At 47.9% G+C, this 19696-nt stretch overlaps 1 protein-coding gene across 2 annotated transcripts; it reads left to right on the top strand.

The window, feature by feature from the left end:
- On the top strand, positions 1-17584 carry hapln1b (hyaluronan and proteoglycan link protein 1b). 2 transcript variants are annotated; one of them, XM_070988906.1, is made up of 6 exons: positions 1-43; positions 12946-13079; positions 13835-13998; positions 14574-14772; positions 15159-15461; positions 16432-16802. In XM_070988906.1, the coding sequence occupies exons 2-6, from the start codon at positions 12968-12970 to the stop codon at positions 16719-16721; spliced, it is 1068 nt and encodes a 355-aa protein (XP_070845007.1). In that variant the 5' UTR covers positions 1-43; positions 12946-12967; the 3' UTR covers positions 16722-16802. The 2 variants fall into 2 exon arrangements, with proteins under 2 accessions (XP_070845007.1, XP_070845006.1); XM_070988905.1 differs by lacking the exon at positions 1-43 and adding an exon at positions 12409-12496 and having other exon boundaries at positions 16432-17584.
- The last annotated feature ends 2112 nt before the right edge of the window (positions 17585-19696 follow it).

Here is a 19696-nt window from a genome sequence, read left to right as displayed (position 1 = left end):
TGGAGGCTTGGACCGCAGCACAGCTCGCAGAGCTCCGACAAAGGTAAGCTCCGAGCCTGCTGTTAACATCTGTCAGGGTGATTCAAGGCTCATTTCACTCTCTGCCATCTTCTCTGACACGCGGCTGCTTGGTGGACTGATGAGCGCGCGCGCTGTTTTGGCACTTTATTGCCTTTATTGGATGAGGACAAACACACAAAGACAGACAGGAAGCTGGAATATGATCAGAACCAGTGAGACCAGTTTGAATAGTTCAGTGTTTCGCATCAGGACGCCTTTCAGAGCGTCATATGATGAATTACTGGAGGCTGTTTGTTGGAATTAGTCACATGTGATGGAGTCCAAACGTCTGAGGACACGACAGAGAATCATAACAAATGACATGACAAACTTTGTTTATGAGGCCACTTCAATGGAAAGTCATTTAACAAACAGAAAGAGAAGTTAAGATGAAATGATTCAACATTAAAATCAGTCAGAGGTGAGTTTTTACAGAAAAAGCTGCTTCAGCACGAGCGTTAAAACATGAAACTGCAGAAGAAAACACACGTAAGTTTAAGGTAAACCTGAACGTCTCTGGTGTTAAACGGTTTGTTGGTGTCTGCTGATGACTCTTTAACTTAAATGACGTTTGAGTGGATTCTTTTGGCTGAAATGAGCATCATGTCTTCATTCTGAGCTGACTGTGATCATCACACCTTAAAACCTGTTTGTGGAGGTTTCAGTTCAGAGTGTGTGTGCTGCTGGACTGAGTGTGTGTGCTGCAGGACTGAGTGTGTGTGCTGCAGGACTGAGTGTGTGTGCTGCTGGACTGAGTGTGTGTGCTGCAGGACTGAGTGTGTGTGCTGCTGGACTGAGTGTGTGTGCTGCAGGACTGAGTGTGTGTGCTGCTGGACTGAGTGTGTGTGCTGCTGGACTGTTGGTGTCCTGCTCCCTGGTGGACTTCAGGTCTGGGGACTGTCCTCAGACAGGTCCTCAGACAGGTCTGCTGGCTCTCTGGTGCATGTTCAGCTTCAGTCCTGGACAGAGCAGCTTGTCTTTGAGTCCACAGTCAGACGAACATCCACACGTTGGATGTTTCCTCCACCTTCGCCTGGAGGTGGATGCAGTATTCTCACCTTTTTCCTGATGGAGAATGCTGATGAAAATGTGACTGAATGGGTGTTTTTGTTGTTAAAGAGGGAAAAACGAGTTCTGGTTTTGTGGCGAGTTGAGACTCTTTCTTGGCTCCGTGCACAGATTTCTTAACGTCGAAGCTCCCGGCCAAGAAAAAATGAGCTTCAGAGGTGCTGAAAGCTGCTTTTCTTACCTTTGGCAGAGCTGGGCTAGCTGTTTCCACCTGCTCCCAGTCTTTATGCTAAGCTAAGCTAACTGCCCGCTGGCTGTAGTGACTGTGAATAATCTCTCAGGAAGAGTCTTCCTCTAATGAAAACCTTCGTGTCTTGTGTGTGTAAACATCTCCTCCAGTCAATCTTCCACTGTGGATTTTTGACATTTCCATTCTGACGTTTTTGGATTTGAGTGATTGACTTCTCGGTCTGTTGCAATTTGCACGAAGTTTTCAGTCACTGGAATAACTGGAGTGTGAAATTGTCTCCGCAGAGCTCAATAAACTGAGGTTTGTAGCTGTGCTCGCGACCGGCTCGCCATCTGTGAGCGGCCTCCACCATATTTGTTGGAGTTGTCATAGTTGTGGTCGAACATGTTGTGCAGCGAGTGATTTAGAGCCGAGGACGTCGAGGGGCTGCGAGCCTCCAGCCCAACAACCCCTCTCTGTGTGCTGGCTTAGACTTGGTGGCTCCACCCTGACCCCCACCCATTACCCTGCACCCACCCAAGACACACACACACACACGCACGCACACACACAGACACACACAGACTGAGCCTGCAGCGTCAACCCCCCAAATGAAAAGGGGGGTGTATTCTCTGCAGTGACACACACACACACAGTCAACTTCAATTTGTTCAGGAAACAACAGGTTAAACGAGTGTGTGTGTGTGTGTGTGTGTGTGTGTGTGTGTGTGTTTCTGTGGGGCTCAGATGTTAATTAAGAGGTCTCTTTATTTGCCGTATGAATAGACGTTTCTGTCGTGTTGACTGATGTGTTTGCCGTCTTCTGGCTGCAGCTTGAAAGCAAATGTTCCCCGAAATAATCTGTGTGTGTGTGTGTGTGTGTGTGTGTGTGTGTGTGTGTGTGTGTGTGTGTGTGTGTGTGTGAATACTTCAGCATTATTTGTGTAGCAGACACCCTCTCGAGGACATTTTCTGAACTTTCCCGCAGTGTAAATGAAGCGGAAACATTCACTGAAGGTGGAAAGTGACAGACTCAGGTGTGTGCAGGTGAGCGCGGACGCACCTCGTCTGAACATGTGACTGTCAAAGGCGTCAGAGGTGAAGCAGGGCTGCGGTCGTGTTCACTTCCAGCCTCCTCGTCTCTCCGTTAAGGTCGTGGTTTGCTCAACATGTTCGTGAGGCGTGTCGTCCAATCAGGACGAAGCTTATTGCTCCTCGCTCAAAGGCAGCAGCTCAGAGAGTTAAGACGCAGTGACTCGTCCAAATGGATGTAACGCTGGGTTCAGATTACATGATATCAAAGTGGATGACAACCGAAGACTCATCTGGACCAAACAGGTCCAAATCTTTTTGTCTTCTCTCCCAAGCTTGACAATTCCACGCCATGTTGGTGAAGATGACCAATAGGAGCGCAGGTCTCCAAGTTTCCTCAGTGTCAGAACAGTTTTTTAATAGTTTTCCGAAAGCTTCATTTTCAGTGACCTAACACTGTGTTAGTGTGTGGACGAAGGAACAAAGCACACAGAGAGCTTCGTCTAAATGTGAACCAGGCCTTAGATGAGAAGGTCGACAGCACCTTCAGGTCTCTGTGGTAAACAAGAAACGAGAGCCGGGACGCAGTTAGCTTAGCTTAGCTTAGCTTAGCTTAGCTTAGCATGAGGACTGGAAACAGGAGGAAGCAGCTGGTGTGTCTCTGTCTGCCAACACCTCAGCAGCTCACGTTTGTTTCATCTGATCACAAACATCAGCGTATCCGTCCGCCCAGACCTTCTCCACAGGTGAGCAGATACAGGTGATGAGCGCTGCTTTTGGTTTTGGTCGCTCCAGCAGCTCTTCAGCAGGAAACAGGAAGTATTTCCGACATGTGACTCCCTGTGTTGCTTTTACGTTTCAGGTTCTGTAAGAGTTAAACAAACGAGATGCAGCTTTGAACTTTATGCTAAGCTAAGCTAAGCTAAGCTAAGCTAATGCCTCTGTTGTGTCCTGATATTATGAATTTCTTATTTTTCTTTTGTGAATGACTGAGTTTTGTTTATGAAGCAGAAACCAGGTACCAGAGAAGACATGAGTTAAAACCTGAAGCTCAAACTGGCAACCTGTTCAATATCACTCATATCTGTTTAATAACACTCGGCTGAGACCCGCGCTGACCTTTGACCTCTAGCTTTTACTCCTGGCTCCACTGGAAGGCGGCATAAAGAGAGATTACAAGCCCGCATACAAAACCTGACTGACTGAGTCACTGGATGTTTTCTTCAGGGTCGAGTTAACAGAGCGGAGAGTCGTGAATTAGCCTCTCACAGCGGGGGAGGACTGGATGAGGGGGGGAGGACGGGGTGAGGGGGGAGGTGAGAGGTGGGAGGGGGGCGAGGGGTGACGGTGGAGACAATCTGCCCCTTAAAGAGTCATATATCGTGGAGAGGTCGACCGCTGCTGCTGGGCTCCGCGGTGATGACGGAGGAGTTCAAAGGTTTGAACGTGAACATGACAGCGAGCGCAGGGAGGACGTGAAGAAGAGGAGGCAGGATGAAGAAGCCTCGCTGTCAGCGTGCAGCTCTCGTGTCCATCATGGATTCAAAGATCGAATGAACTCAAACTGTTTCTCCTCATCAGTGAAAACGCTTCGTTCTTCTTTCTCTCTTCCAAACTGACGTTTGGTGGTTTCCTCGTGGAAACTGCTGCCGTGCGTCCTGCGCTGGTCGACCTCGCAGCTCTGAGGACGACAGAAAGCGATCGGTCGTCTTTAAATAAACGTTCGAGGCTCAAAATGTAACGAAAAACAGCAACAATCAGAGAAAAATCCAGAACGTGAAAACAGACTTGAGTATCTGAACTTTGTTTTTCTTCTTTTCCATCAATCAGACGACCCCTCAGGTTTCTATGGTGACCCTTTAGAGGGGCCCGACGCCAACGTTTGGCCCCACTGGCTTCAGTGTGAACAGTCCAGTAGAGTCATAGAAGCAGAGATCAGACGTTTTAGTGTAATAAACGATACCACTGTCCCTTTACGTCCAGCTGTCCATCAGCAGGTGAGGGAGCGTCTTTTCTGGACTCTTTCTGGGGAACATCAGGTTGAAACGTTGGTTTCTTTGTGGGCAAACATTTGATCGTTCAGCAGGAAGCTGACAGCCGTGAGCGATACGACCTGCCGCCGGATGAACGAACACTTTGACGCTGTGTGACAGGATCTCTGCGGGCCGAGGCCAACGCTGCATCCGATTAGTTTCTCAGAGATTCACACGGAGCTTCCTGATTGGACGTCAGGGTTCTCGCTCCCCTCGCGCCGCCTCGCAGGCCACCAAACCTGCCTTCACAGACCCACTGTGCTCCACACTGAGGACTCTTTGTGGCGGCCGCGGTGGTGTGACGGTGACGTGTCGGTCGGTAGTGGACCGGTTTGAACCCGCCGCTTCGACCGCTGAGGAAAATACATGTTCTGTGCAACAAGGAGCCTGACTGAGCTATTTGTGAGCAGCCGGCTGTGTGTACAGTAAATACCCCACCCGTCACTTCCTACCCCACCCACATGCAAACACATACGAGCTCTCACATGCGAGGTGGACTGTTCGTCTCAGGCTGCTGAGGCCTGTTACGTCAGGCTGCTCCTGCTCTACATGCTGAACGAAGCATCACTTCACGTCAGTGTGAGAGCAGCTCACCGTGGAAACGCTCGGCGAGGGGAGGAAACACCGTCACACACACTCCGCTGCAGTTTAGGTTCGTCTAAAAACAAAGCCTGTGTGTGGTTGGAGGGACGAGGTTTCCGTGCCTGTCAGAGGGCGGCTTTACTGGAAGAATGTGCCGAATTTGTTTTTGCTATTTTTAACTTTCTTTTACCTACAAACAGAGTTTAAATGTGACTTTTCTGGCCTGGAAAGTGGTGAGAGGTTGAATGTCTGCAGGGACTCCGGGTGCGACGTCTTATCTGTCCAACGGGACTATCAGCGTCACAGCTGGGTGACCTGAAATGTTCTCCAGAGCTCTGAGCAGCAGCAGCCTCGGACATCACCGAGATAGCAGCACGTTAAAGAGTCCACCGCCGTCCCTACACCATGAAGCCGACCAATCAGAGCGGCCTGCTTTGGACTGCTGTTATCACCTCCTTCTGTTTATCTGTAATTATTTACAGTGTAACAACATAATTTCCCCTGTGTGGGATCAGTAAAGTTATATCTTATCTTAAATCAGGGCATCTTTTCACAGAGATTTTATTTTAAGCCGTCAGTCAGTCTGTCGGATGGATTTGACGTTTTTTCAGGACAAGCTGTAATATCTTTGTTGATCTTCTGATTTTCCATCTAGCGCCATCATCAGGTCAACATTTTAACCCATCTACCTCAGCTGGACTTTGTGTTTAGTGCTAATCAGCGAAGCTTAGCATGCTAACGTGCTAAACAAACATGGTATAAACAGACCCACTTAATATCAGCATGTTAGCATTGTCACTGTGAGCATATTAGCATACTGACGTTAGCATTTAGTTTTCTTATTCCACACATCCTTCTTCATAGTCGAAAACATCTGTGTTCAGTACCCACAATGCAACTGCTGACAGCTGGGTGCTACATTGGAGCATGCTATGCTAGCAGCGGTTAATGTAGCTGCAGACGTCTGATCAGCTTGATTCAGCCTCACACTTCTTCAACCAATGCTGACTCGAGTGACATCACTCGAGGACGTTTCTTCACTCAGCTTCCTCTGAGACGCCGAGACTTTATGTAACTTGTTCATGCAGTAATTCTCCCATCATGCACCTGGAGGTCGCCACACTTCCCCTTTCGAGGAAATGCAGAGCTCCTCTCTGACAGAAACATAATCCACAGCTTGACATCATGTTCTTTCTGTCTCTTTCAACATAAATCAGCGTTAACGTCAGCGTGTAATGGAATCCATACGTTGATCCGACCGCCTGCTTGGCCCCGAGAGCCGCTGTGGCCCCTTCGTCACGTAAACACACTGGAGGGGCCCCGCCGGGTTTCCACTCTGCAGCAGTCAGACTGATGCATCGCCTCAATGAAACTTTGTCAGGGACGATAACGAGGCAAAATCTCGTTAAGAGGAAAATACCGTTTCCTGTTTAGTGTGTATCTTCTTTATGAAATGACAGCAGGGCTGCTTTGATCACCTATTGGTTGATTGATGATGTCAGAAAACAGTGAAACGGCCAATCACAGTTTTGTTTGTCTGATGATGTAAAACAGGAAAAAGCAGCAAACTATCACATTCGAGTCACTGGAAAAGTGGAATTATGCACCAAAAGAACACGTTTGTGCGTGTGTGTGTGCGTGCGCACACGCGTGTGTGTGCATGCGTACGTACGTGCGTGTGTGTGTGTGTGTGTAAAGAAGGTGGATGTTTTCTCCATCTGGTTTCTTCTAGTCTCAGATAAAGTTTCACTCAGTCAAAGTGCTCATGAACAGATTTATGGACACACACAGACACACACAGACACACACACACACACACACACACACACACACACACACACACACACACACACACACACACACAGCCTGATGAAGATGACTGATCGTGCAGTTTGTCATGATCATCGTGGATTTCTGCAGCTACAACAGCGTTTTGGTTTTTGATTGACAGACAGAAACTTCTTCTGACTCCACGTTCGTCATGGAGTCGTAATAACGTCTGACTGTCCTCGTTTGACCTGTGGAGACCTTTATCACACACGTCCTCTCGCTGTGAGTCTCGTCTGTCTGCAGCCGTCTCCGTCTCAAGCCTCCCCTCGGGTCTCTCTGACTTTAAAGCTTTCGCTGTTTCACACTTCGTTTATTCCTCCCTCTGAAGGAGGTTTGTGAGGGTCGAGCGGCGACTCGCTCCCTTTGCAGCTTCATCATAAATATCTGTCAGCAGCGGCCTCAGAGCAGCGGGACGTCTCCGGAGGCGAAGGACCCGACGTCTCAGGGGACACATGAGGTGTGACGCTGAAGTATCAAACGTGTTTGTACAGATGTGCACTATAACCTCATCCACTCACTCATTCAGTGACTTTAGGCCAGGTGAGGTCACTGTGACAGCGTTAGCTTGCGGGCTAACAAGCTTCAGCTGGATGCAAAATATAATGAAGAAAAGATTTGTTGTGTTTTCAGTTAAGAACAAAAAAAATGAAAAATAAGAAGCTGGAAAAAATGAGTCAGTGGAAAATAAACAGACGAATAAATCAAACTATCGTTTGTGGACAAACTGGGCTCGAATCGCTGCCGGCTGATGGTGGGATGTTTACTCCAGTACTGCACTTCTGAAGTACTTTTACTTGTTACTTTATACTTTGACTGCACTACATGTCAGAGGGAAATATTGGACTTTTTACTCAGTTTATTCTGACAGCGTTAGTTACTTAAACATAAATAAACTAATAAATAATGATGTATTATTATGGATGAAGCTAAACTGGCATTAAATTATAGTCATTAAAATAAGCTCCACCTTTACCAGCTGCATCAGCAAAGTGATGAACACGCTGATGCAGTTTAGAGGAATTTTCTGCCGCTTCATACTAAATAACTTCAATGACAAATATCCCTGATTTCCAGGCTTTAGTTACTCTGCAGATTCAGATTAGAACAGAAAACATGACACCTGGCACACACGATGACTCACAGCAGAGCAGGTGTGTCCCTTCACTGGAACAGATGACGTGTTTTCAGAATGTCTCATCACAAACACTGATTACGTTCAGATGATTTCCGAGGAGCCGTGACGGCGCCTTCGACATGACAGAACAGCTCGTAGGTACGCTGGAAAAGACAGATGTGCAGCTGCAGCAGTCAGCAGGTCCTGCATGAGGACGCAAACACAAACTGGTCTGCAAAGATCCCAACTTCACTTAAACAGGACTGAGAGTCTGCTGCCATGCTAGCAGCTCTGAGGCTGCGCTGACACACAGTGGGCTTCGAGCTAAATGCTAACGGCAGCATGCTAACACAGTCAATAGGTTCACATGCAGCCGTGCATGCTCACATTAACAAACACAGCCTCCCTGTTTCATTCGTTCACAAAGCCATAAAACCGTTTAGCAGCAGAAATGTGTGTTTTCTTCCACGTATGCAGCCCTGCCAGCTGTTGGTGAGCTGACTGTAAACAGAGACGAGGCCGTGTGTCACAAACTGCAGCGACTGAGACGAATGAAAGGCTCCTGAGGCCTGAAAGGTGTTGGCACATCCCTCATGTCTTAATCAGAAAATGCTCCATTTGGAATGAACCCTGTAATCATGAGCGTGGCTAAAGGATGAAGATATCATCTTACTTTTGATTCGTCCCAGGGAAGCTAAAAACCTCCCATAATGCAACTCAACGGCGGCTTCTCAGCGGCCTCTGGAGGTAATGCTGCTGCTCCTCCAGAGCCGCAGTTATGTTAGCACTTGCTGAAAGTGTTTAGCATTTGGAGAAGAGGTCAAAGGTCATATAAACTTCTAATGGATCGTGTTGCTGTGAAGAGCTGCGAAATAAAAAAGAATAACCAAAAAAGGAATGGAAACTCCAAGTGTGTGTGTGTGTGTGTGTGTGTGTGTGTGTGTGTGCGTGTGCGCGTGCGCGTGCGCATGTGCGTGTGTGTGTGTGTGTGTGTGTTTTAGGACACAGGAGGTGTGTTTGAGGACTGGACCTCAGTGTTGACGTCCAGTGAGTAACATTAGCGCTCCTCTTCCAGTTTATCTTCCCTCAGTGCTGAAGCCGTTTTGTTTAGTTTGACCCTCGCGGCTGCTGCGAAAACACATTCATATTTATTTATTATTCCTGTTTCCTGCCAAAAAGTGACTTGATATGTCTGGGTTTGCCAAAATCTGTGGACCTTTTAACCATTCGACAAAGCCTCACGTCGATGTGACGCTGCATTTTAAATGCACATTAAATCTTGATGGAAGCTCAGAAATATCATCAGCAGAAGGTTTAAAACATAAATCCTTCAGCCAGCAGCTCTGCCAGCTTTCACTGCGCAGTGGAGCCTGAGCTAAATGCTAATGTTAGCATGCTAACATGTTCACAACGGCAATGCTAGCAGGTTGATGTTTAGCAGGTCTAACGTTTAGCATGTTTAGTGTGTTAGCATGCTAACAGTGGCTAATATGAACAGCTGATGGGAATGGCGTTAGTGCTGCAGGAGTTTGGTTACGGTGAGTAAGTTTCATCCTCTGGGGACCACGAATGTCTGGACCAGGTTTCACGCTGAACCGTCCGATAGCTGTTGAGACATTTGAGCGAACGAGCGACTGACGTTGAACCAGCGAGTCGACTCGAAAGTAAAAGTAGAGTTTGCAGTACAATTACCACACACACGGTACACAGGTACACACACACACACACACACACACTCACACACACTGGCGACCTTTCAGAGTAAAGCACAGTATCGCTCTGTGTGTGTGTGTGTGTGTGTGTGTGTGTGTGTGTGTGTGTGTGTGTGTGTGAGTGACTGCATGTGTTTTTGTTGGCGTCCTGCAGGAACAATCAGGGACTGGGAGGAGTCCCTCTGAGACCAGAGACCACTTCAGCTCCAACTGCAAGAAATCTGTGTGAACCGATCACTGGCTCTGATCTCATCTCCATGTTTTCTTTTAGTTTTTCATCTGTTTTCCTTTTTGAAGCGAGTGAGGCTGAAAGTGACGAACTGCAGTTAACCTGCAGCGTTCATGCAAACTGTTTTCAGTGTTTTCAAGCATTTTCCTGATAATACCGATGTGCTTTTACTTTGATAGGACATCTAATGCAGGATGACAGAGTATTTTTACGCTGTGGTATTGTTGTGTTTGCTCCAGTAAAGGTGTGGGAGCGTCTTCCATCACTGAACTGACCTGAAAATAAAACAAGACGGGAGCTTTATAACTCATTTCTGTGGTCATGAGCGGCCGAGCGCCAACACTCAGAGAGGAAACCCAGAATTAAAGCTCGCTCACGTTCCGCTCGCTGCACGCTGAGAGGAACCATCAGCACGCCATCAGCACGCCATCAGCACGCCATCAGCACGCCATCAGCACGCCGTGCGAGCGCAAACAGGTGACGCACGCTCACACCTGGTCTGTAGAGACGGGGCCTTGTTTACCCTCCACACAGATGGATGCTGAGGAATGTTTTCAGTGCCGAGGACATGTGTGTGTGTGTGTGTGTGTGTGTGTGTGTGTGTGTGTGTGTGTGTGTGTGTGTGTGTGTGTGTCTGATGATGTCGTAGCCATGTGTGAATTCCCGTCATAAACAGCTGAGTGAGTCTGCAGATGACGCCTGCTGGTGTCAGATCTGATAATACTGTGTCTCCTGTGTCTGTTGTCCTCTTGTCTCTGGTCTCTTTAGATCATTTTGTCTCCTGTGTCTGTTGTCCTCTTGTCTCTGGTCTCTTTAGATCATTTTGTCTCCTGTGTCTGTTGTCCTCTTGTCTCTGGTCTCTTTAGATCATTTTGTCTCCTGTGTCTGTTGTCCTCTTGTCTCTGGTCTCTTTAGATCATTGTGTCTCCTGTGTCTGTTGTCCTCTTGTCTCTGGTCTCTGTAGATCATGATGTCTCCTCGTTTATGTCAGGACGTTCCTGTTGGAGTTGGTTGAGGTTGAGCTCATTTTAACTGAAACTAATGATTCTTTTCATTCTGGATCAATCAGCTGATCAGTTTCTCCATCGATCGATCGATTGATCTGCTTTGGAAACTTTGTGAAAACAGTGAGAAATGTGTTCATGATGAGCCCAAAGTGACGCCTTCATCATGTTTGTTTGGTCCAAAGCTCAGATTTGGAGAAGTGGAGTAGAAGTATCCGTGTCGTGTAGTGGGACGACTCAAGTGAAGTACTGATACTTGTAGTGTGTATTTAAGTACAGCAGCTGAGTAAACGGCTTTAGTTAAACTCCAGCAGTGGAGCTAATGGAGCTTGAAGCTGCAGCCTCCTGCATCATTTCTGCTGCTGCAGAGTCCTCTCAGCCTCCTCCACCTCCCTCCGCCTGCTTCAGCTTTTTTCCTGCTGTATCTCACTGTCTTCATCTCGTCCGTCTCCTCTATTCTCATTTCACACATCACCTGCTGTCCTCTGTCCTCTGTCCTCTGTCCTCGTGTCCTGCAGAGAACAGTCTGACTCCTTTTTACCCTTTTTAAAGAGGACGTGTCACAGCTTTCCCCTCACACTCCACCTACTTATCGCTGCAACCCCCCCGTCCTGTCCCGCTATGTGTAATGACTATTCTCAGGCAGGGAGGGGGAATAAGTGTGTGTGTGCGTGTGTGTGTGTGTGTGTGTGTGTGTATGTGTGCGCGTGCTGCAGAGTTATTCTGCTGACTGCAGGAGCTCCACCTGGCAGAGGGGGCCGGCACATCAGCAATTTGGGACGGAGTGAATGAAGATAAGAAGCGGGGGGGTGGGGTGGGGGGGGTGGAGAGGGATCAATCCAAATCCACACACACACACACACACACACACACACACACACACACCCTAAACTCACACACAAGCCTCAAATGAAACTCTCTATGGAAGCCCGCGAATGCCAAAATCAAAATGAATCCATGTAAGTTGAGCTGAATAAATTTGGATGTAAACAGGAAGTATAGTGTTGTCAAGCAGTCAGTAAGTTAGCTGTCGGCTTCAACTTGACAGCTAATTTTTAGCATATATTTGTTCACATTTTAGCACTTTAGCGCCATTAAAAATAAGCTGAATTAGCTGTTAGCACTTCCTGTTTGAATGTACAGATAAGGGGATTCTTTGACGCGTGAGAAAACTTAAAAACAATGATTTTCACGTTCTGCAGTAAGAAGGATTTTTCAACGATTTCTAAGCTGATTTTTAGATGTTTATTCTCGATGGACATCGTAGAGCCGCTCTGTCTGTGGAGGCGAGTCTCACAGTTTGAGAATCTCAAAGCAAGAAAGTGAAAAATGTCATTTTAGGATTTTTACTGTGATTTCATCAAACATTTCAACAGGATTCAGCAGCTTCAGTTTTGGCAGCTCTGGACTTCCATAAATCACAGCCCATGAGTGGAAGTGAAATGGTGAATCCCTCTCTGGCTGGGATGAGTGTGTAGAGGATGGGCTGCAGAGTGTGTGTGTGTGTGTGTGTGTGTGTGTGTGTGTGTGTGTGTGTGTGTGTGTGTGTGTGTGTGTGTGTGTGTGAGCGCTGCACTGTGGCAGTCTCCCTCTGAAGTTGTCGGTGTCACCGGGACATGCTGCTGCCTGGCTCTGCTGGATGACAGGGACTCTTTGCTGCACAGTATGTACCGCACACGCTTACACGTATGTCTGATCGGCGGCGTGTTGCGTCCGTGTTGCGTGTTGTCCTCTGTAGTGCGACGCTTCGTCGGCTTTTGGGACGTTTGCATCGTGCTGAGTTTTTCTGTTTTGGCAGCATTGAACAACTTTGGATGAGGATGTGAGGCTTTGAGTGTGTGTGTGTGTGTGTGTGTGTGTGTGTGTGTGTGCAGATGTGCTCAGAGCGAGGATGCAGACCGTTCTGCACTCCCGTACTGATTGCTGAGCCTTGGGGGTGGGGGGGGTAGCACTGCAGAAGAAACCTGAATCACACTGTGGAGTGAGCTGAGCTGCATGCAGAACATGAAGAACTTTCCTCTATGTGTTGCTCTCCTGTGATGCAGCTACAGCCTCACCTCACTGTGCATGTTTAACCCCCCCCCCGCCGCCCTCCTCTGTGTCTCTCTGCAGTGATCAGACCCCCAGTTTGGTGATGAAGATGATTCCTGTGCTGATCTGTGCTTTGATCTCACTGAGCTTAGCAGACAACGACTTGGACACTCTGTATCCTGAGCTGGAGCACTCCAGAACCATCTATGTCACAGGTGAGTCTCCGTGTGTGTGTGTGTGTGTGTGTGTGTGTGTGTGTTTTCTGCACAGAGACGTCTCCGCCGTCCTTCCCTGAGTTTCGTTCACACTCACTGTGCAGCGTCATCCGTTTCCTGCGTTTATCAGCGTGTTCCTCCGCTGTGGCTCGGTGATAACACTGCTCTGTGGGATCATCGGCTCGCTCAGACGCAGTTATCTTATCAGTGTGTGCAGATGAAAACTTTGTCTGAACGTGTCAGGATTTAAAGCAGTGTAAGGAAAACACAGCGCAGCTGCAGACAGGTATCTGTTCTTATTACCAGTTAACCTCCAGGTAGCCCTGGTCCTTATTGACCCAGTGAGCCGTCACGCCGGGCTGTGAAGCAACATGTGAGCGCTAACGTTTGTTTGATGAGGCTGTACAGAGATGGTTACCCATTATTTATTGATTATGAGGCTTAAAGTGAGCTATTCACATTCTACCCATCGACCTTTGACCTCCTGAAGGTGCAGAGATTCATGACATGTTTGATGTGACCTGTCAGTTACGAGGCTGTTGTGAGCTCACTGAGGCACAGTTTCAAAGAACATGCATCATTTTTTATCTGCAAAACTAAATTCTGCACATTTATTTGAATTGTATAGATTTAAATAAATTCTCATTTTCAATCAGTTTCTGGTTATTCTGGTTATAGTTCAGTGTTTCATCTCAACAGACAGCAGTCGTTCACACGTTCACCTCGTCGCTCTTCACGGTGTCATTGTGTTGCAGAGAACGGCCCCCGGCTCTCGGTGGTGGCCGAGCAGTCAAAGGTTTTGTCGAGGCGAGGCGGAAACGCGACCTTACCATGCAAGATCCAAAGGGACCAATCACTGGCGCCGAATCGTAAGATGAGGATCAAATGGACCAAGCTCACCTCAGACTACCTGAAGGAGGTCAACTTTTCTCTTCTACTCTACAGATTGTTTTAGATGTTTGTTATAATCAACATGTGAATAATCTTAAATCTTTATGTGAATGTCACACACTGACAGAAGAAGGCTTGAACTGTGCGTTCATTAAACAGTGAAGGTTTGTACATTGATCCACTTTCACTCTTTAAAGGTACGCTGTGGAGTTTTTGACCACTAGTGGTGCTGAGGAGCAATGTTCGATAAGTGGGTCTCCGTCTTGTTTGTGCTCTATTAGTGTGCACATGACGAAGCCCATATGTACACATGCACACTCCTGCCAGCTGCAGAAGTCCCTATGCTAAGCTAAGCTAAGCTAAGCTAACTAGCTGCAGCTTTATATTCAGCAGACAGATATAAGTTCTGACTCTCCACCAGAAGTTTGGTTTAGACTCTCTTTCACTGCAACATCCTGAGATCAGATCACATTTTAAAAATGATGAATTGTCATTATTCAAAAAACATCGACCCCTTTAGCCGCTAAAGGTTCATCTGTTCTTCAGTCTTAAATGTGGACGGTGTGCTGGATGACAGACTGACTCCTCTTCGTCGTGTTGCAGGTGGATGTTTTTGTCGCCATGGATTATCACAAACGGAGTTATGGCAGTTTCCATGGACGTGTCCACCTGCAGGGCTCCTTCCCCATGGACGCCTCTCTGGTCATCACAGAGATCACCCTGGAGGATTATGGGAGATATAAATGTGAAGTCATTGACGGGCTGGAAGATGGAACGGCGGTGGTGTCCCTCAACCTGGAAGGTATGACAGATGGATGGACGGGAAAGAACGAGGCTTTCAGTCCGCAGACAAGGCTCTGCTCGGTGTCCTGCTGTCACAGGCTGCAGTCAGACTAAATTTAGCAGCATGAGCAGCGACTGCTCGGGGGAAAGTCAGGAGCGAGCGTAAGCATAGTGTGCATCAGTGTCAGAGCAGCTTCATTACGTCCGAGAGTGGCCGGAGATGTCAGCCATTACTGGCTGAAGCCAGGAGCGCTGGCAGCCGGCTGACGGGGGAACAGCTGTGCTTACACAGCGAGACGCGCTTTCGCTTTCCCTCGTCAGGTCCAACAACAGGTCCACACTCAAAGCCCAGAGGACCGATCCCAGTTTTGTCTGCTAACTGTAGTTTTCCACCTCTCCGTGCAGGTGTTGTCTTCCCCTACTTCCCCCGTCTGGGTCGCTACAACCTCAACTTCTACGACGCAGAGCGGGCGTGTCGCGACCAGGATGCCATCGTGGCGTCCTTTGACCAGCTGTACGAGGCGTGGCGAGACAAGCTGGACTGGTGCAACGCCGGCTGGCTGAGCGACGGCACGGTCCAGTATCCCATCACCACCCCCAGAGAGCCCTGCGGGGGCAAGAACACGGTGCCAGGCGTCCGCAACTACGGCCTGCGAGACAAGGACAAGAACCACTACGACGTGTTCTGCTTCACCTCCCACTACAAAGGTGTGTGTGTGTGTGTGTGTGTGTGTGTGTGTGTGTGTGTGTGTGTGTGATTAGAGCGGGGTCAGACCTGATGGCCATGAGGATCTCTGTGTGTTTGATCAGCAGTGCTGCAGGAAGTAGTCAGATCCTTAAGGAAACATCAACACCTCAAGTACTTCTTGAGTAACAGTACTCATTAAACAGGACGGCCTGTTTCAGACTGTGGCTTTTGACTGTGTTTTATACGTTAACTCTGTATGTAAAATGAAAGTAAGTATACCTGTCAGGTAAATGTAGTAGTTTTTTCAGAGTACACTGACAATCCTGAGAGTCTGCAGTCATGCTAACAGCTCAGTGTGTTCAGGGCTGAAGATCTGAGTAATAAACTGATTTATTGTCATAAATGTTGATAATGATCTCTGGGAGATGCTCTGTGCTGATCCGGGCAGGTGAGCTGAGTCAGCAGGTCGTTCAGGTGTTGGACTGGAGGCGGGTTTGAGGAGAGGAGACTCAGTTACAGTTAGCTCAAAACAAAGCAGAAGCAGAGCAAAGTGTGACGAGGCCAGTGAGTCCAAAGGCCGGTGAGGAGATCCAGGTTTTATCCTCTGACTGACGAGGGCGGATTGGCTGCAGCTGCAGAGGCTGATTGGCTCAGGGAGCAGGTGTAGGTGAGCCATGATTGAGGAGCAACACAAGGAAAGGGAGGAGGCAGGAGGCTCCATGTTTACCATGTTCACCTTCTTAGCTTATCGTGTTAGCATGCTAACATTAGCTAAGTCCAGCTGAGGCTGATGGGAACGTCATTCGTCCTGCAGGTGTTTGGTCATAAAGCTTCGTACACGTTCAAATGTTGGCCTGATGATGGCGCTAGATGGAAAGTCAGAGGTTCAATAAAGTTATTTCAGTTCATCTCGAGGGGAACGTGTCCATCCATCCATGTTCATATCTTTATGTCCTTGCATTAATCTGAGCGTCTCCTTTTGTCTTCCAGGTCGCTTCTATTACCTGATCCACCCGTCCAAGCTAACCTACGACGAGGCGGTCAGCGCGTGTCAAAAAGACGGCGCCCAAATCGCCAAGGTCGGCCAGATGTTCGCCGCCTGGAAGCTGCTGGGCTACGACCGCTGTGATGCCGGCTGGTTGGCCGACGGCAGCGTCCGTTATCCCATCTCCCGCCCCCGCCGGCGCTGCAGCCCCACAGAGGCCGCCGTGAGGTTCAGCGGCTTCCCCGACAAGAAGCACAAGCTGTACGGAGTGTACTGCTTCAAGGGCCACAACTGAGCTGCAAACACACATCAGCATGCACACGCACACACACACACACACACACACACACACACACACACACACACACACACGCACACACACACACACACACACACACTAGCAGAGTGAAACAGAGACAGAGGATGAACACACACATTCAAACTGTGATGCTTTCTTTCATGAAGACGTTGTTGTCAGAGAAGAGTCATGTTGTAATCTGGGACCTGATGTTCTCCGAGGGATAGTTTACACATATTTAAGGTTCATATAATTTAATCAATGCCTTTGAAGGGGGCGGGTGGGCTGTTGTGGGGGGGTGAGGGTCGGAGGATGTCACAGCTACAGCCATACTGTCATTCGAGAGCAGAGCTAAGTCTGAGAGGAGCGAAGCGACTCGTGGCTGGACGGACACTTTGGGCACTTATTCTGTTTTAGACCTGGAACGAAAACGCAGCCACGAAACTGAAACCACACGAGAAGGAAAGCTCAAATCCTGCGATACTCGCCAGGTAGGAACACAAGCCTCGCACAACTAAACCGATCTTTGCTGTCCACACTTCACAAGGTGCTACGACTGGTACTTTGTACTCCATCATACCGTCCAGTATTTTACGTTTTTGTACAAATGTGTTGGACCAAACATCAGTCGCATCACCAAACTGAATAATCCAACTGTTAGCATTGTTTCTGTTTTATAAGTATGTAGAGTGTTATTAACTAGAAATATATTTCTGTTTTTGGCTATTTTTTGATATACTGTAGAAATATTTACATTATTATTTTCTGTCTTTTAGGCCAAACTATTCGAGTCTCTTTGGTTTACATAAAACATGACATGACAACAGTGGAAAAAATACAAACCTCCACGATAGTAAAGTAAAAAAAAGATGAACTTTGCACTGAACATGTAGAAGACGCCTAAAGGAGGAGGCGGTCGTTGGTCCTGTGCAGTGATAGAAAATGCCTGGCATGAATTAAACAGCCGTGTGCTGCAGAGGTGAAGTAAAGCTTCGTGGCTGTTCTCTCTGTTTGGCTTCATCTTAGACTTCAGAGCATGACTTCGCTTCTACAAGCCGCCGTCGGTGTAGATCTACACCCTCTATGTATCTCGCGCCTTGACAAACTGCTATTTTTGATACAAATACTGTAGTTTCTTATTGTGAAAGAGCAGAGCCGACGCTCGGCCCGTCCGTGGCCTCAGCTGCTCTGTGTGTACTGAAATCTGTGTGATGCCTTCCCTTTGCGTTAAGTCTCCTTTTCAAAGGTATTTTATTGATCCCGCAGATGTGACGAACCCCTCAGGCTGATTAAATCTTAGCCAGGGTCCAAATAAACTGTAACCCTCCAATATTTCCACAGACTTCCTCGTTCCGCTCGACTCTTGAACTCCGTTAGCTGTGCTAGCTGATGCAGGCTATGCTAACAATCCGCCACTGTGGTCGGCGCAACACGTGGAAATTTTGGTTTTAAAAGTTGGTTTAAATTCAACAAAAAACTAAAGTATTCAGCTCGTCTAAGACATGAGATGAGCGCCTCCGTTCAAACAGCCAGAGCTGAAGAATGAAAGCTGTTTTCCAATAGTGAGTCCGTTGGCGTCATGCGTGCTATAAACAATCTGCAGTGCTACCACTACATATCAAACATGGCGACCTCACTGTACGTTAAGACAGAAAGGATAATGTGCTAACGTTTGCTAACTGTGCTAACTGTGCGGACGTTAGCTGTAAGCTAGCCAGCGAGTGACTCGTAGACTGAGTCTGTTAGCATGTGTATGTGAGACATGATGCTACCGCTGCATGTCAAAGGTGGCGACTCTAAAATTGGCTTTGAGCTCAGTCTGACGTCTGCGGGATGATGAAAAGGCCTTTAAAGACGAACACATACAAAGTTAGGTACGGATTTAGGTGCTAAGGTTTCCGCAGGGACACTTAACATGCAGAGCGCTGAGGTCACAAACAGGCCTGAGTGAGCGTCGTTTTCCTGGCAGCGACCGGCTTCCTGATCACTATTTGAGCTCTGCGCCGGCCGCCGTGCCTCTGAGGCACCGGCCGGACCCGGCGGGCCTGCAGCCAACCGGCACCAGCCTGCTGGATGAGACAGAAACTCAATACATTCAAAACACCAATAATTCCTGCATGAGGCACTAAGGGCTTCTTCCATGTAAGGGTATCAGAGAGCGAACGGCGCACATTGATCGAGTGTAAGCTCACCCTGCACAGTCCCAGCTGGCCCGGACTCTGCTTTCAGTCATCCACTTGGGCCTGCGGGGTTCGCTTTGCTTGGCTCCACCTTTGACAAGCCACTGAACAGTCAGTCTCCTGCTACACTTATCACCGAAGACCTGCTGGACAGACTCGTAAAAATAGCTTTCTGTAACGATTAGTCATCGACGACGTGGGAAAAGATGTGGTGACTTTACAGAACTTGGCTGAAGAGTCTTCTGCAGTGCTGCAAAACTAAGAGACTTTCTCCTTCTCAGTTATTGTGAACAAACTGCAAACAAGTGTGACTTTGTAAAAGGAATAGTTTGACATTTTTGGGAGTTCAGAGTCGTCATTAAGCCCTCATCAAACCACAGCTTGTTCTGTTTGTGACGTGTTGATGGTGCAGATTGATACCACTCCATTGAATGTAAAGCTTCACCCAGCAGCCAGTTAGCTTAGCTTAGCTTAGCTTAGCACAGACTGGAAACATGGAAACAGCTAGCCTAAAATCCACATCAGCAGCTTTAAAGCTCACTAATTATCCGTTGTGGTGCCGATTAAACAAACGGGAAGACATTAAGTCTTGAGCTTGCGAGGTGCTGCTCGGCTGATTTTTTAACTGAAGCCAGACTAACTGTTTCCATGCTAACCCGAGCTAATCGCCTGCCGACTCGAGCTTCATATTCAGCCTGCAGACGTGAGAGGTGTGGAGCTTCTCATCTAACTCACAAAGCCATTAAGAGTAATTCCCAACATGTCAAACTATTCCTTTAAAGATTTAAAGAA

The sequence above is a fragment of the Chaetodon trifascialis genome, chromosome 20 (assembly GCF_039877785.1).
Source record: "Chaetodon trifascialis isolate fChaTrf1 chromosome 20, fChaTrf1.hap1, whole genome shotgun sequence".
NCBI lineage: Eukaryota > Metazoa > Chordata > Actinopteri > Chaetodontiformes > Chaetodontidae > Chaetodon > Chaetodon trifascialis.
Note: the sequence above shows the minus strand (reverse complement) of the source record. Positions and strands in the feature narration are given on the sequence as shown.

Coding starts and splice junctions, on each gene's coding strand:
- hapln1b (XM_070988905.1), top strand. CDS start 12,968: ATGAAGATGATTCCTGTGCTGATCTGTGCTTTGATCTCACTGAGCTTA. Junction 13,080..13,834: donor CAGAACCATCTATGTCACAG/GTGAGTCTCCGT, acceptor ATTGTGTTGCAG/AGAACGGCCCCCGGCTCTCG. Junction 14,773..15,158: donor GGTGTCCCTCAACCTGGAAG/GTATGACAGATG, acceptor CTCTCCGTGCAG/GTGTTGTCTTCCCCTACTTC.